The 16,457-nt window shown below is 35.1% G+C and overlaps 1 protein-coding gene across 1 annotated transcript in view; it reads left to right on the forward strand.

The window, feature by feature from the left end:
• The window catches only part of CWC22 (CWC22 spliceosome associated protein), a 75,570-nt gene extending 61,987 nt beyond the window's left edge, over nucleotides 1–13,583 (forward strand). The window contains exons 15-20 of the mRNA XM_021006403.2: nucleotides 3,978–4,055; nucleotides 4,909–5,061; nucleotides 6,735–6,862; nucleotides 8,880–8,981; nucleotides 9,106–9,311; nucleotides 12,171–13,583. Coding sequence (XP_020862062.1) covers nucleotides 3,978–4,055; nucleotides 4,909–5,061; nucleotides 6,735–6,862; nucleotides 8,880–8,981; nucleotides 9,106–9,311; nucleotides 12,171–12,754 — 1,251 coding nt within the window. The 3' untranslated portion in view covers nucleotides 12,755–13,583. The remainder of the gene's footprint in view (nucleotides 1–3,977; nucleotides 4,056–4,908; nucleotides 5,062–6,734; nucleotides 6,863–8,879; nucleotides 8,982–9,105; nucleotides 9,312–12,170) is intronic.
• The last annotated feature ends 2,874 nt before the right edge of the window (nucleotides 13,584–16,457 follow it).

Consider the following 16,457-nt stretch of genomic DNA (forward strand, 5'->3'; position numbering starts at 1 on the left):
ATGTTTCTAGTTCAAGAGCCATGAGAGGTTGCTCCAAATCACTAATAAAGGAAATTAAAATTAAAACTTTGAGGCTTTACCTCATATTGAGCCAGTTGGGGAAGAATATCAAAAACAAAGCAAATGCTAGAGAAACTGTTGAGATATAGTGGTAAACAACTGAGAACTAAGAGAATGCCTGTCAGTTGGGGAGTGGCTGAATAAATTGTGGTATATGAAAATAATGTAATACTATTGTGTACTAAGAAAATGATAAGAGGGACACATTCAGAGTAACCTAAGGAGAACTTGTATGAACTGATGCAGAGGGAAATGAGTAGAACCAGGAAAACAATTTATACAATAAAAACATCACAAAAATCAGCAACTTAGAAAGACTTAACTCTGATCAACACAGTGAAGAAGCAGAATTCCAGAGAGCAAATCACAAAGCATGTTCCTTACCTCCTGACTAAGAATTAAAGGACCCAGGTTGCGGATTGAGACATATGCTTTTTAAACAATGCCATTGCAGGAATTTATTCTGCTTTACTGTGAACATTTTTACAAAGTTTTTACTCTTTTTCTTTTTCCCCTATTTAGGGGCTGAGAGAAAAAATAGATTTTTTTTTGTTAATTGAAAATAATTTTTTATTTATTTTTTTTTGAAAAGTTCCTGAAGTTCTTCATCATATGGGCAATATCATTTATAATTCCAAAAATCAGTCATTGGATGAGCATTTATGAAGCACCTACTTTGGGCATTGCACTATCCTAGTTATTGAAGGTACAGAGACAAGAAAGAAACAAGAGCTTATCATTCTTCTAGGACAATGGAATGCATAAATATATATACCCAGATAAATAAATACAAAATATATAAAAAGTAATTTCAGAAGGATGGAATGAGAATATTTAGGATCAGAAAAAGCCTAATGTGCTTGACCTCAGCCTTGCAGGGAGCTATGGATTTCAAGAGGCATAGTATATGAAAAGAAAGAATACTACATTTGTGGAGGATGGCTTATTTAAAGACAGAGACAGATGGTGGAATACCATTTAAAGATTGGTCAATCTGACTGGAACATAAAGAGCATAAAGACGAGGAATACTGTGAAATCAGCCTACAAAGATAGGGGAGGTTGTGAATGGTTTTAAAGGCCAAAGGGGATTTTGTATTTGATCCTGGAGATAGTAGGGAGCCATTGCAGTTTATTGAGTAGGGATATGACATAGTCAGACCTGTGCTTTAGGAAGGTCACTTTGACAGCTGCATGAAGGACAGACTGGAGTCAGATTGGAGTCAGGGAGACCAGCCAGAAGGCTACTTCAGTAGTCTAGGCCTGAAATGATAAAAGCTTGCACCAGCATAGTGGCAGTGGCAGAGAACATAGAAGAGTAAATACATGAGTTGTTGTGAAGGTGGAATCAGTAGGATTCGGCAACATAATGAACAGGCAGGAGTTAAGAGTGAAGAGTCAAGGGTGATATCTGGCATATGAACTTGGGTGACTGGGAGGATGGTGGTGCCCTTGACAGTAAGGGAGAAGTTAGGAAAAAGAGAGGATTTGGGGGGAAAGATAATAAGTTTATTTTTGGATATTTTGAGTTCAGGGTGTCTACAGGTTATTCATTTCCAGATATCCCAAAAGCAGTTATAGATGGAAGACTAAAAGTTAGCAGAAAAGTTAGGGCTGGGTAAACTGATTTCAGAATCATCAGCATAGAGATGATTAATTGAACCATAGGAGCTAATGAGATCATCAAGCAAAATAGTGTGGAGAAGAGGGCTCAGGACTGAGCTGTGGGCCCCCCCCCCCCAGTTAACAGCAGTTAACCATGTGAGAGTTGGTCAGCGTCACAAAAACCTAGAGAAGAGGAAGTATGATGGAGAAGAGGGTGATCAGCAATGTCAGAGGCTTCAGAGAGAGGTCAAGAGGGAGGAGGATTGAAAGAAAGGCCATTAGATTTGGCAGTTCAGAGGTCATTGATACCTCTGGAGAGAACAGTTTCCCACTCTTAGGGACCAGTATGTGGATGATCTATCAAAGAAGACTGAGGAGGAACCATCAGACAGTGCCCAACGCTGGAGAGAGGGCAACAAGAGTGAGGACCGGGGAAAAGCCATTGGATTTAATGAAAGAGTTTTCAACTAGTTCATTGCAGGGTTATCCATTTTTAAATGTTTTCTGCATTATAAGTAATCATAACTGTTAATTGAAATTAAAGAGGTAATCCTTTTATGGTAAATCTGTAAGTATATCTTGTATCCCTTAATGTAACAAATTGAATGTAAATGTAATCTTGATCCTTTGAATTGTTTTGGATGTACAAGGGAACCTTGACTCATACCACTGAAAAAAATTCTGGCCATCCATCCTAAGCACTTTCTTTTCCTCAAGGCTGTGTTTCATATTATTGCTACCTCATTCTTCACTCTTGTTCTTTACTGTGTCTTAAAGGAACAGATGGCCCTTATCCAGCTGCTGTTTTTGTGCCCTTCCTTCATGTGCTTGCCCTTTCAGTTACTGCTCCCTTTTCCGAAAACTTGGTTATCATCTGTCTCCAACTACTTACAGATATGCCTAGATCTCTTGCATTCCACCTCTGGGATCCTATGTCCCTGCTTCCTTCCACAGCCAATACCTAGAAAAGGTATGCTTAACTATATGTGTATCATGGACTTCTGCCATTCTGGTGAAATGTGATGACCCTTTCTCAAAATAATATTTAAATGTACCAAGAAAGCAAACTATTTTGAAATGTGGTTACCCAAAAAATTTTTTTTTTAAGTTTGTGATTCACAGGTAAATAATTTCTGGCCTAGAAGAAACCATTTACATTCCTTGCATCCATCTTCTAACTTCATCCCTCAACTGAAGCTGCTCTCTTCAGAGTTGGCTTTTTCTCATTGTTCTTCTGTAAACCACTCTCTACTGCTAGACATTCTTCTGCCTGTGTTTTTACAACAATGCTATCTCCTGACTCTACCTCCCTCTGTTTACTTGCTCCTTCTCATTGTCCTTGGATGTATCTTCTTCCATTTCCCACTCTCTCTACACGGTATGCACAGGGGCTCTACCTTTTGCCCTTTTCTTCTTTCGTTACACCCTCTGCTTTGGCAGTTTCATCAGTTCCAGTGAGTTTAACCATCATCTCTTTGCTAACTCTAAGCTCTGTATATCTAGCTCCAGTTTCTTGGACTCCAGTCCAACTTCATCAGCTGCCTGTTGGACATCTTAAATTTCACATATATAGGAAAGTACTCATTTTCTTTTGCACCAAACTCTTAATATTTGACTCCATGCTGCTTTACTCAGACTTATTTGCATATTACTCTCCTTCATGTACTTTATATTCCAGCCAAACTGACCTTTTTTCTGTTCTCTAAATGTAAAATCTCACCTCCTCCACCCTGCACTTAGGCTCCATGCTCACGTGCCTTCTCATGGAATTCATGACTTTCTCTAGACTCAGTTACGGTGTCACTTCATGCAGAAGGAAGCCCATTCTGATCCCCTCTCCACCATTTCCTTGCATCATCCCCCTAGAAATTACTTTACATTTTTTACTTGATTTTTGTATTGTATTTAATTTTCTTTGTAAGTGTTGTTTCTCCAGACCCCAGCTTCCTTCCCTCCCCTTCCCGCCACATCCTCTCTCAATCCAATAGAATGTAAACTCTTGAGGAGAAGGATTTTCAGTCTTTGTCTTTGTATTCCCAGGGCCTAGCCCAATGCTTAATAGATGTTGGTTGAAGGGAGTCCCGCCAAAAAAAAAAAAACCTTTTCTTTGTGTAAATTCATCTCCTGATTTTTTAAAAACTATGGGTTCATGGTGGTTCAGTTGATATTTTCAATTCATCATCATGTGACAGACATTTTTGTCATACTGTTTAAAGTTAAGTCTGTGCCTAACATTTGGATAAATTTATATACTATGTGGATACAAGCTTTTCTTGAGAGTAATAGTTGCATTAATTTTTTTCCCCTAAATAGAAAGAACTTTGCAACATGATACTTGACTGCTGTGCCCAACAGAGGACATATGAGAAATTTTTTGGCTTGTTGGCAGGGGTGAGTTTCACATTTCAGACTTTGAGTCATAACATAGGATACAGCTACTTTGTTGTTTTTTATCATGAATGGTATGGACTAGCCAACTACTTTGTTTTAATTTTCTTAAAAAAGAGAAGTTTAAAGCTAGTTTAAATTTCGCTGTCTCTTATAAGATTTTCCCAGTCCCACTCCCAACTGTACACTTTCCTATGTATCACCCTATTGCTTGGAACACCCTGATATTGCAACACAGTGAACCATCTTTCCAAGGCTTTTGGAAATTTCTACTTCTTCCTGGCAGTTTTCCCATCCTAATGTAATTAAGTATAGATTTTGTTTTGTTTTCCCTCAGTTCCTCATGTCAGGCAGCATAGTCATGGGGCCAGGAAATATTAATTCTAAAACCTGTACTTTTTCATCTTCTAGGCCCAACTCCTGTTGTAATATTGCTTCTTTGTACAAATACCTGCGTCTCTGATCTTTTACATATATAACTTTATTTTAACACAGGGGTGGGGGGAAATTGTGGCCTTAAGGCCACATGTGGCCCTCTAGGTCCTCGAGTGTGGCCCTTTGACTGAATCCAAGGTTCACAGAACAAATCACCTCAATAAATCAGTGATCACCTTAATCACTTTAATAAAAGGATTTGTTCTGTAAAACTTGAAATCAGTCAAAAGGCTACACCCAAGGATCTGGAAGGCCACATGTGGCCTCGAGGCAACAGGTTCCCCACCCCTGAATCTATCAAATATTACATATCAACATATATGTGTATGCATCATTTGATGTAAAAAATGTACAGTTTAATTTATTAATTTATTTGGGGTAGTTGTACTCAAAACTCATTCTACTTGTTTTTATTCTTCAGCGTTTCTGCATGTTGAAAAAGGAATACATGGAGTCCTTTGAGGGTATTTTCAAGGAACAGTATGATACCATACATCGCTTGGAAACAAACAAATTGCGAAATGTTGCCAAGATGTTTGCTCATCTCTTATATACTGATTCACTTCCATGGAGTGTGAGTAGTAAGACCTACATTCCAGCTTTCTCCCAAATTTTTTATTATTCCTAAGTAAGATTTTAAAGAAAAATCTAGCCATAATTTTACTTTTGAGGAAATAAACTTTCAAATGAAATGTATGCCTTACTGCTATTGAAAGTTCTACCTATAAGCATTTTTCTCACCAGAAAAGTTCTAAAAAACTGAGTAGTTAACATAAGTACCATGCCATCCAGCATCATTCCAAGGGTCTTTCTGTGATAGGTACTCTATCTCTGATAGTGGCTCTAAGGATGTCTTTAGGAGACTATCTCCTCTTCATTACACTGATTACAAAAATGTAAAAATGTTCTACATAGATCTTTAAATAAACTGTCAACAGATTGCAATCTGTAAAATTTATTAAAAAAAAAAACTTCTTGAAATACCTTGACATTTTTAGGCTTTACAACCTGTGGGCCTATCCAACCTACGGGCCTATTTAGTGTAAATATTTTTTGTTTACTGTGTAAAGTTAGCCATGCCTAGCATATTGAGCTCATGACCCAAGCAGAGCAGTAACAACCCTGTATTTCTCAGTGCAGATCACCTGGAAGCAACTCACTTAAAGTGCCATCTTTCAAGATGATGCAAAGAGTTGGATGAGTTACTTGGCCCCTCCTTTTTTCTGCTACTACTATGACTGGGATCAGTGTAATATGAAATAGGAAGAGATAGGTTCCTGTCCTGAGTTGGAATTCCATTTTTCCGTAGATACAGTGTTAGACAAATAATAGGTATTCTCAAACATGGAGTTGAATAGACTTTTGTGAATTGAGCTTGGGATCGTAACACCTATTTATGACATAATTTCTATAGGATTATACCTTAAACTAGTTTTTAAGTACAAGCTACTCAGATATTGGAAACTGCCTTTAATTTCTTAATAAAACTTAATTCCTTCATGGAGCAAGGAATGGTTCCTATTCCATCCCACTGGTATTCTGAATAGCTTTGTGTTCACCCTATCCTCACTTTTAATGATTTTATAGTCTTACTATTTGAATATGTGCCACATATTGTGCAAGATCCTATACTACACACATACATATACATATTGATGTTATTTTTTGTAAAACTCCAAAGTTTTTAGGAGCTCATAATCCTTGCTTCATCATATAATGAAAAAACCAGAATGTCCTGACATAAAAGCATGTTAAAAATTAGAAAATGTTAGAACCAGCAGCAACTTTTGAGGCCATGGTTGGCCTGACCCATTCATTTGACAGAAAAGAAAACTGAGGCCTGAAGATGTGAAACCACTCGCTATTGGTCACACATCATTTCACTTAGCAGAGCTAGGCTCAGATGTCCAGAGTCCCCTTCCCTGGTACTTCCAGTTGTCCTCTTCAAGGAAGAAAATGAGCTTATCATAGGATTTCCTTCGTGTTTTGAAAACTAGTACAGAGAAATTCTTTTAAACTTAGCCAAGTGGTCATGTATATAAAAATCAGGTAGTTCTAGTCAAAGACTTTCTAATGTAAGGTAAACATTTGCTGTGATTTTTAATATCACTTGTAAGTATAGATAATAGAATCTCAGAAATGGAAGTAATCTCTAGACCATGTAGTCAGACCTGAATCTGATGTTTCCTTTGTTTCCATCTTTTGAAAACTAAAGTAAAATTGTTTGCTTTTTTCCCTCATTTTCAGGTTCTTGAATGTATAATATTGAGTGAAGAAACTACTACGTCTTCCAGCAGAATTTTTGTCAAAATATTTTTTCAAGAACTTTGTGAATACATGGGACTTCCTAAACTTAATGCAAGACTGAAGGATGAGTAAGAGCATTATTTTATTATTCATTCTTTATCACTGTTGGGGATTCTATCTTTTATACATCTCCTTCTTTCACCTGCTATCCCCCACCCACAGTAAAGCCCACTTGTAAAACCATGAATAGCAAGTTCACATAGATGAATCTTTGAAATCCTGAAAGCCATGACTTAGAATAGATGGCCTATATCAGTGATTTGAATCAAAGTCAACAAAATTGGAAGAAGGAACACTAAATTCATACTACATACTTGGGTTCGCTCTACTTCTTTAAGTTGAACTTTTTGCATATTATTTATTTACATGTTAGCCTCAGTGTTTTTGCTTTTCTTTCTCTTATGTACCTCGTTTTTATGTACACATGTGGAGTTTAGCACATCCATCATAGTTTCAAGAGCTTGTCCATATTATTTTATTATACTGGAATTTATTGCATTAAATAAGTATAAATAAATGATTCACTAGCTGGGCCTTTGAAATCTGTATAAGATTGTAATTGTGACATATTTTGACCTATAACTTTTTTGTAAAGGATGATTGATTAAGGTAATGTCATTTCTTTGTTGAGTTTATGGATATTGATAGGTATGTGACTTTAATCTGGAATTAAAATACTAAAACTTCCCTTGTAAAAATTTGATGGAAATTAATGAATTAAATGATTTAATTCTTTGGCAGATAAAGAACTTTACATCCAGGCCCCATGATAATACTTTTGCATGTGGGCTTCATTAAATATTAAGACAAGTATTTAATAGTTTTAAATCCATATGTACAAACGTTCATAATATACCACTTTAAACTTATATTTATGTTGTACTGATATGATGTTTCTCCTCTAAGATTTTGATGGTTTTCTGTTAACTAGCAGTTAAGAATTGTTTTATAATTTACCCTTTAATTCACTGGGTTTTTTATAATTGTTTATTGTAAGTCATTTACTAGTAGGAAGATTTAAAACTTTTGTATACCACATACTATCACTATTGGCATTATTATCATAAGCTTTCATTTATCCAGCGTATCCCAAAAGTCTTAGTGCAGTTTTAAGCTTTAATAACTTCAGAAGTATAACTGCTGCAAATTTTAAAAAAATTATTTGAAAGTTTAAATATTTAAATTTCTTTTTAACTTATTTAGCTTGGTAAATTGTAGATTATGAATTTTTAATTTTAACAAGCTTATGCATTGATTGTGCAACAGTTTGTGGATTACCCTTTCTCAGACTGCTAGATCACTAGAGGAATTCATCTTGCCTAGCCACCTTGGTCACTTGATCTATCTCCATTAGTGGAGTAACATCAAAACTGTCATGTATGCATCAAAACTTCATTCTTAGGATGATCTTAAGACTAGGATAACAAATGTTTTGGTCACTGAGCAGCAACTGATGAACATTTCTACAAAGTTTGAAGATTGGAGCAATTATAGCACAAGACTGTAGTTATGTTGGATTTTAATAAAAATATCAATATCTAAAACTTTAAGTATTTAACTTTTCATATGTTGTTGTTTTATAAGTTTGTAGTATTTATACTTCCGAACTAATTAAAGTCTGAAAACTGTGCCAACAACCTCTCTATCACTTTATGGTTACAAAGCACCTTCACATCCATGATTTGTTCCTCACAGCAACCCTGTGAAGTAGGTCGTGTTGAGTACTTACCCCATTTTGCAGATGAAGAAACAAAGGCTCAAAGAGCTTTACGTGATTTGTTCAGGGTCACAGGGGTAGTAAGTGGTTTCACTGAAATTACCTGGTGACTCCACAAGAGAAAGTTGAATTTTCTTTTCATTGTACCCCACGATCTCACATTCAAGTTGCTCGTGTGAAAATTTGTTGTTGCTGGTTTCATGCAAACCTTGTCTAATACACTGCTGAGGAAAGTGCTTATTTGGTTGTGCTATATGCACTACTACTTTAAAATTTGCAATACATTTTCAGATAATTTCTATATTTGTATTGCAGTGTTCAAGTTATATGCTACATTCAATTTCTGTTCTGATTCTTATCTTTATTAGAACGTTGCAGCCGTTCTTTGAAGGTTTACTACCCCGAGATAATCCAAGAAATACTCGGTTTGCCATCAACTTCTTTACTTCCATAGGTCTTGGAGGCTTAACGTAAGACGTTTCATTCTTTCTAAAATTCTGTTGCATTTTAATTGTATATTCTTAAAAGTTAAAATTAATCAATACTTGTTTTTAAAAAAAAAAACAAACTAAATGAAATTTTCTTGTTGTGTAGGGATGAATTACGAGAGCATCTAAAAAACGCACCCAAGATCGTCATAGCAAAGAAACAAGATGTGGAGTCATCAGATTCCTCCTCTTCCTCCTCTTCCTCTTCAGACTCTGACTCCTCAGACTCTGATTCTGACAGCAGCGATAGCAGCTCAGACTCATCCAGTGGCAGTGACTCCTCATCCACAAGTGGCCAGAGCTCTGACTCAGGTATTAAAAACGAATACATGAAGTTGGCTTTGCCTCTGCTGTCCCATGTGTACTCGTGAGGTTTTGTGTGAAGTTAGGTTATTTCAGAGTTCAATATTTTAGGTCAGTATTTCCCTATATAATGTTTGTAATGCTGCATTTTACTTATTTTAATCTTTTTTTTAAGAGAATAAATCATTCAGCCAACATTTTATTAAGCATTTATTCAGTTCCAGGTCACACTGTAGTAGGTGCTGGAGATATAGGAACAAAAATGAAACTGTCTTAGCCCTCATAGTTGTCCCTTTTGGCATAGGGAAAACTGTTAAAAGGTTCTTAGGTTTGCATTGTATGAAGCATTCTAGCTTTAGTTCTTCCATGAGCCCTGTTGTTGTTTTCACCTTGTATCAGTTCTGTGTCCTTTCTATTTTCATTTTTTTATATATATATTTTTTTAGGCAATTGGGATTAAGTGACTTGCCCAGGGTCACACAGCTAGTATGTGTCAAGTGTTTGGTCTGAGGCTGGATTTGAACTCAGGTCCTCCTGACTTCAGGGCCAGTGCTCTATCCACTGTGACACCTAGCTGTCCCTTCTGTGTCCTTCTTAATGGCTTCTTAGGTTACCATACCTGTGGATTGTATCCTGTTCTTTTAGTCCAGTGGACTGGGAGGCAGTGCAGTATTTTGCCATGCAGCATCAAGTCAGATAGATGGCCTTGCCATTTCCTGGTCCTGAAAAGTTTCTGGGGACATAGTACTCTTTTTCAGATTTGAGTGAACAATATGACAGTCAGGAGTATGAGGGCCCATTATGTTTTTGAGAAAAGATGTTCTATTTTCTGATGAAAAGCCTATTTTTGACACAATATATGATAAATACTGGTCATTTAATGTTCACCTAGTCTAACTCTAAAAAAAAAACTTGTTCTTTCATTGAATCTATTTCGGGACCAGATGATAGCACAGCATGAACTTCTGTAGTAAGGAAGCTTGCTGATTCAAAATTAATTTGATTTATTATATGATTTCAACAGTGAATTTTTGTAAATAAATCAATAAGCATCATATAGGCAAGATGAATTATGTATATGGCATAACTTCATCATGGTGAAATTTGTCACAAGTTTATAAGGCTGGCAATACCTGAAGTCATTGTTTATTATTGTAAAGTCAGAGAGTTATGATAGTAAGGCACAAGGTGAGGGCATGGTGTATCAGGGTCAGAGAGACGTTGGTTCTGCTGAGAGCCAGATGGCTTCTGCACAGACAGCTGCAGCACAGTTGAGCTGCTTGATGGAAACCAGAGAGGTGAGTCCTTAGTGACAAACTGAGTGATTCTGCAGTCTGCTGGGGTAAATGTTAGGAAGGGAATGATGAAGGTGGGTATGGAGTGGCAGTATTTTTTATTTAGGATATTTTTCTACCATATTTCCATTTGGCTGTGCATGAGCCAATACCATAAAGAGAATAATTTTGTTCATCTCAGCAGTTTACTTTGTTTTATGTACCCAAACTAGAGAAGCATAGCAAAAATGATGAAATATTGGGTCATAGCTAAAATTTGACATAAACATGTTTATTTTTATGACTTACTATTCACAAGTGGTCTAAGTTATTTTGAGATATTTTCTCAGAAAGCAAATGCTTATTAATTATGGTTTTATATTTTAATAGAGCTTAATGTTCTATTTCGTCAGTATAGTTAGTTAATGCTGCTCTGATAGTACATGAAAACAAAATTGTTTTGCCATATTAAGGATGTTAATTTGAAGAAAAAAGAAAATGTTTTTGGCTACTCTGCTAATAATGTTCCAGTTCACTTAACAGAATCGCATCAAGGCCCTAAATATCTCTCAGAGGTGTTTTTATTTATTATTGTTCTCTGTGTGTACTTGTGAGAACTACATCTCATCAAAATGTTAACTAATTTGCAGTTCTCAAACCTCCCTATAACACTCTATCACAGATTTTTAAAAAGTATCTATTGCTGGGTATGGTAACAGTATGCCTGTGATCTCTCATCCAGGGAGTCTGAAGCTGGTGGATCACTTGATCTCAGGGGTTCTGACGTATAAGAGGCTAAAGCTAATCATGTGTCCACACTACATCAGGCAGAAAGAGCAGATCAAAGCACCAATCCATATCATTAGCTTGGTCAAGTTAAGGGAAGACAGTCTCAAAAAAAAAAAAGAATAGAACAAAAAATTCTAAAGTTAAAAATAATAGAATTTTTAGTTGAATGTAAGCTCCTGAAGGGCCAGAATGAGTTTTTCATTTTGTCTGTATGTCCCCACTTGCTGGTGCAGTACTTGGCATATAGTAAGCACTTCATGAATATTTACTTGATTAGAGGAACATAGCAAACTGCTTAATGTATCACTCCATTTCCCGCATCTTCCAAAAATATTGTTGTCTTTGTGGTGTTTACTTATTTTGATTCCTGGCAGATCTGGCACAGTATCCCTTATCACTGAGGAGAGAATGGAACCTGTGTAGGCTTTCTTTTACTTCTCAGGCATGACTAACTGCATTTTAGAAAAAACAGTTGTAAGGAATGCATAGAAATCTCATCGGTGGTATGAAATCTGTCATCTTTCCCTTTAGATTATCTATAAGAAACAAAACAAAGAGGATTAATGTGACATTCTATCCTTATTATTTTGTGCCAGAGGGTCACAGTCATGGCTCTTTTAAAAAATAGCTAAAATTCAGAGGTTTTCCTCCATTAAACTTGGCTTTCCTCCCAGTTCACCTGAGGTTAATGAAATTTTACTGTATTGGCAAGTTGTGAATACTGTTATTTTTATGTATTATCATAAATTAAGAAATTAGCTTAAAATAAATGTTAATTACATTTATTTTATGCTTTTACTTTTAGATAAAGATAAGAGGAAAAAAGAACAAAGAAAAAAGAAAAATAAAGAAACAGATAAAATGATTAAGAAAAAGAAAACAAGTGAAAAGAAACACGTGGAAAATAAAATGGAAAAAAGACAGCAAGAGACAAGAATTGAAGAAGACAGAAGATCAGAAAAAAATACAGACCGAAATTTAAGAGATTCAGATTGGAGAGAGAACTTATCAAAACATGCCCCTGACAGAGATACTGCCACAGAACGAAACAATTACAGTGTTTTAAAGGACAGAGATCATGATAAGTACATAGAGCCAGAAAGTAAATCTGGTGATACCAAGAAGAGAAGAAGAGAAAGAAGGAATTCTTTTTCCGAAAATGAAAGAGAAAAACACCGAAACAAAGACAGTGAGAATCATAGGAGGAAAGAAAGATCAAAATCAAGAGAAAGGAATAGAAGTCATCCAAACCCCAGAGATGAGGAAGATCGACGTTGGAATGGTGCAGAAAAGGAATCTGAAAAACACAGCAGACGTTGTGAGCAGTCCCGAGAGTCAAGGAGGAGCCATGACCGCCGAAGAGAAAACTCTCCAGCAAGACGAAAATAATACTGAAATTCCTTACATTCAGTCTGAACTGAATTTTTTTACATTTGTTGCTGAACTTTATTTCAAAAAAGAATCTTTGTATAAAGTACTGGTTTGTATTATACATTTTTAAGAGGTTTTCATTGAAAGGTGTTTTGTAATCTTCTCCCCCCCAAAAAAAAACCAAACCAAAAACCTTCCCCCCTTGGTTAAACATATTTGAAGAGAGAGTTTTCATTTAAGAGAAGAATATAATGCTCACTTATATTTTGTGAATAAAATTGTCAAACTCTCATTGAATCAGTGTATGTATCAGTAATAAAATTATTTTTCTGTAAATATTTTCTGATGGTCTGAGGACATAATAATATGAATTTATTAATTTTTTTTGTCATAGTTTTTAAAAGTTAAAGATTTAATTACAAGTTTCATATTACATCTTGTACAAATATAGACAAGCACAGTTTTTCCCCCTCCCAGGAGTATTTTGTTGGTTAGGTGAATGTTATGTTTAAATGATCTTCATGTTATATGATATATCAGTTGTGAACTCATTTACTTTATCAGTAACATATCTTCTAGCTGGATTTAAGTTTTCTACAACACAATTCATTTAGTCTTACAAAATATTATTGCAGCAAGGTAATATATTTATTTTTAATAGGGATTAAGATGTCATTGTGAAAGGACATGTAGTTGTGAGAAATTTGAACGCCGTAACTGTGAAATTATTCAAATTGTTTTGTGTGGATAATTTTAAAGGTTTTCATCGTTGTAATTCTCATTATTTGAAACATATCAGCTTATTTTTATATTTTTTAAAATAAAATCTTTCCTCTGAGAAACCAGATTTTCTGACACACATTTTCCCTTATTTTCTATTAGTTATCTCAAAGGAATGAAACTCATTTTAACCAATTCAAAATCTCTTAATAATATTTTGTCTTTAGCATGCAGTGATTCAAATTTCTGACTTTTGTTGTAAAACCTGGGCATAAAAAATACGTGACTAAAGATGAGTTAACAGTGCCAAAGTAATCTTTTGGTTAATGTAAATTCAGTCTTATATTTAGTTGGTAGTGTATAGACTGATAAGTCTGGAAGGAACTTCCATTGTTTTGGACCATCCCTCTAACCAAGATATTATCACATCCAGACCAACCCAAGAGGATGCAAATATAGCCTTTCAGAAAAATATTGAGTATAATAAAAGTAAGGTACCAACACATACATTGAGAGCTCAAGGCACTGACATACTAACATGGTAAAGCAGAAACCAAACCTACTAAAACCTCCAAGTTCATCCTGTATAAAAATTGACCATGCTATCTAGCATATCTGCAGGTATTTCCTTAATGCAAACAAATACAAATAATAGTGATGCATTTACAGAAAGGAGAGGAGGAGTGTAAGTGCCATTTCAACCTAAAGTAAAGAATGCCAAAATTCAATATTAATGTTTTAAAGACGTTATATCACAGATTATCACATTTGTGTTAATATCAACGCAAATTAACTTTCAGAAGACATTTTAAGTGGAAAGCTGAGCAATAATGTATATATAATTTTTTGAACCTCAGTTTAGTCTTAGGGGTTAGACTAAATTATCTCTTAAGGGCCCTTTTAAAGCTTGGCACCTACATAGCACATCCTTAGATAGTAAGCTAAATTAAAAGGCCTTCAATAAAGTTCTTCCTGTATTTTACAGATGAATTCCTTTCTACTAAAATGAAATGCCTGTATTTGGAAGGCATTTTGTGAGAACCATACACACAAGCTCCTACATAAATTTTTAACGTTTCTCAGTGAGAATTGCTTTCATTCAGTAAACCCTTATTAATCACCTGTACTAGGTTAGGTACTGAGAGACTCAGGAGAGAAGTAATGAGATATAAATAAAATACCATCTTCATCTGGAAACGATGCTGATTTAAAAGCTGCCAATGTTTAAATCCCTGTCAACTCACAATTTAGCAGGGATGAATAGACATATATACAGATCAGAAATTGAAGGTTACCCATACTAGACTTTTTCATGTATTGCTGGTTAAAATGTGAATATTTGTAAGAGGAGCCACATAACTAAAACATAGTGCAGAATTAAGTCAATGAAGGATTTTAATAACCAGTATTTGATGATGAGTTATTTTTCAAAGAGAAATGAACTGTTTAGTTTGCTTATTCATTGTATTTAACCAGTGTGATCAAAATCAAGATTTGAGGGGACAGTGGACTAGAAATGATAGCCAATCTTCTCTTAGTTGTTTAACATTGGACAAGATAATGTCTCTAAATGAAAAATGGGTCTATATGTTTGCCATGAAATATTAGAGATGCAATATCTTCAAATGGAAATATCTGTCAAGTATTAGCCATTTCTTTTATTACTTTGATGAATTATCCTAATAGTTTGCTAAAGGTCAGTCTTGCTATTAAGTTCCAGCTTTAATTGAATCCTCTATTTACATTCGCTGCCCTATTTATTCTTGCCTAAGCACAGCTTGTAGGCTAAGAAAACACTTAAATACTCATCCAGAAAGGTATGAATTTCAGTATATGAGGTTATATAGAACAGTGGTGTCAGACTCAAAAATGGGTTGACTAATCTATACTTAAGGATCCCTGCAAGCCACTTATTGACTTAATCTTAAAATGTAATATTACATAAGTTTTATTGTATTTTTATTTATTTTGTTAAATAATTCCCAGTTACAGTTTAATCTGACTCCAAGGTGTTGTGGGCCACATGTACTGCAATGGAGTAAGGAAGGAGTTGAACAGGTGAGCCGATGGGAAAACCAAATAGCTTCAGTCCCAGGCAGTGTAATTTCATCATAGAATTTGAAGTGTCATGTATTTTGAGAACATCAGGCATTGCAGCATTTAAATACAACGTATTACATGTTCAACTTGTTTTTAGTAACATTTGAGTTGACACTTCTCACCAAAGCACCTAATGGTTGTTTCCTTCAGGGTTTCCTAGTAACCCAATAAAAAAGTGTTGCCCTAAATTTATTGATGCCAACTTTTTCCTCCCCCAAGAGAAGGCAAGGTAGCTGTAAGACCCATAAGTATTTTAGAAAATGCACAACTCTGGGAGCCACCTACATCTGGGTAGAGTTATGAACTTGATTAAAGTCGATCTGGAGGGAAATTATTCCTTTGCAGGGCTGGGGATTACATTCTCTAGTGCAGAATTCTAAACCTTTTTATGTGTTACGAACTTGTTCGGCAGGCTAGTCAATGTATCCCTTCTCATTAAGGTTTTAAATGCATAAAACATACAAGATTATAAATCAAGTTGGTTATATTGAAATATAATGTGTATATATAACATAAACACACATACACAAATACATTTATGTTTCACAGACCCCAGAGCAATGGGAAAATTCAAATCTCTTGGCTAAAAGTTCTACAACATAATGACTCTTATTTAGTCCCAAGTGTACAGCATGCAAACTTTATGAAAGAAGTAATACTGACTAAAAACGAGTAATTTCTCCTGGAATCAAGGTGTGATAAAGATAACAGTACTCAAATTCTTAATTCCCAGATGTAGAAATTCCATAGTACTGTCTTTGTGACCAAAGCTATAGACTTGTTATTTTCGAACATTTCAAATGGGTAGTTCTTCACTAGAAGAGGTTTTGTTAATTTCAAGTTAAATATGTCTCTGGTTCTCTAGCATTTAAACAGTCCCATACTGATTTGACACATCTTT

Source organism: Phascolarctos cinereus, unplaced genomic scaffold (assembly GCF_003287225.1).
Source record: "Phascolarctos cinereus isolate Bilbo 61053 unplaced genomic scaffold, phaCin_HiC Scaffold_726;HRSCAF=1367, whole genome shotgun sequence".
Taxonomy (NCBI): domain Eukaryota; kingdom Metazoa; phylum Chordata; class Mammalia; order Diprotodontia; family Phascolarctidae; genus Phascolarctos; species Phascolarctos cinereus.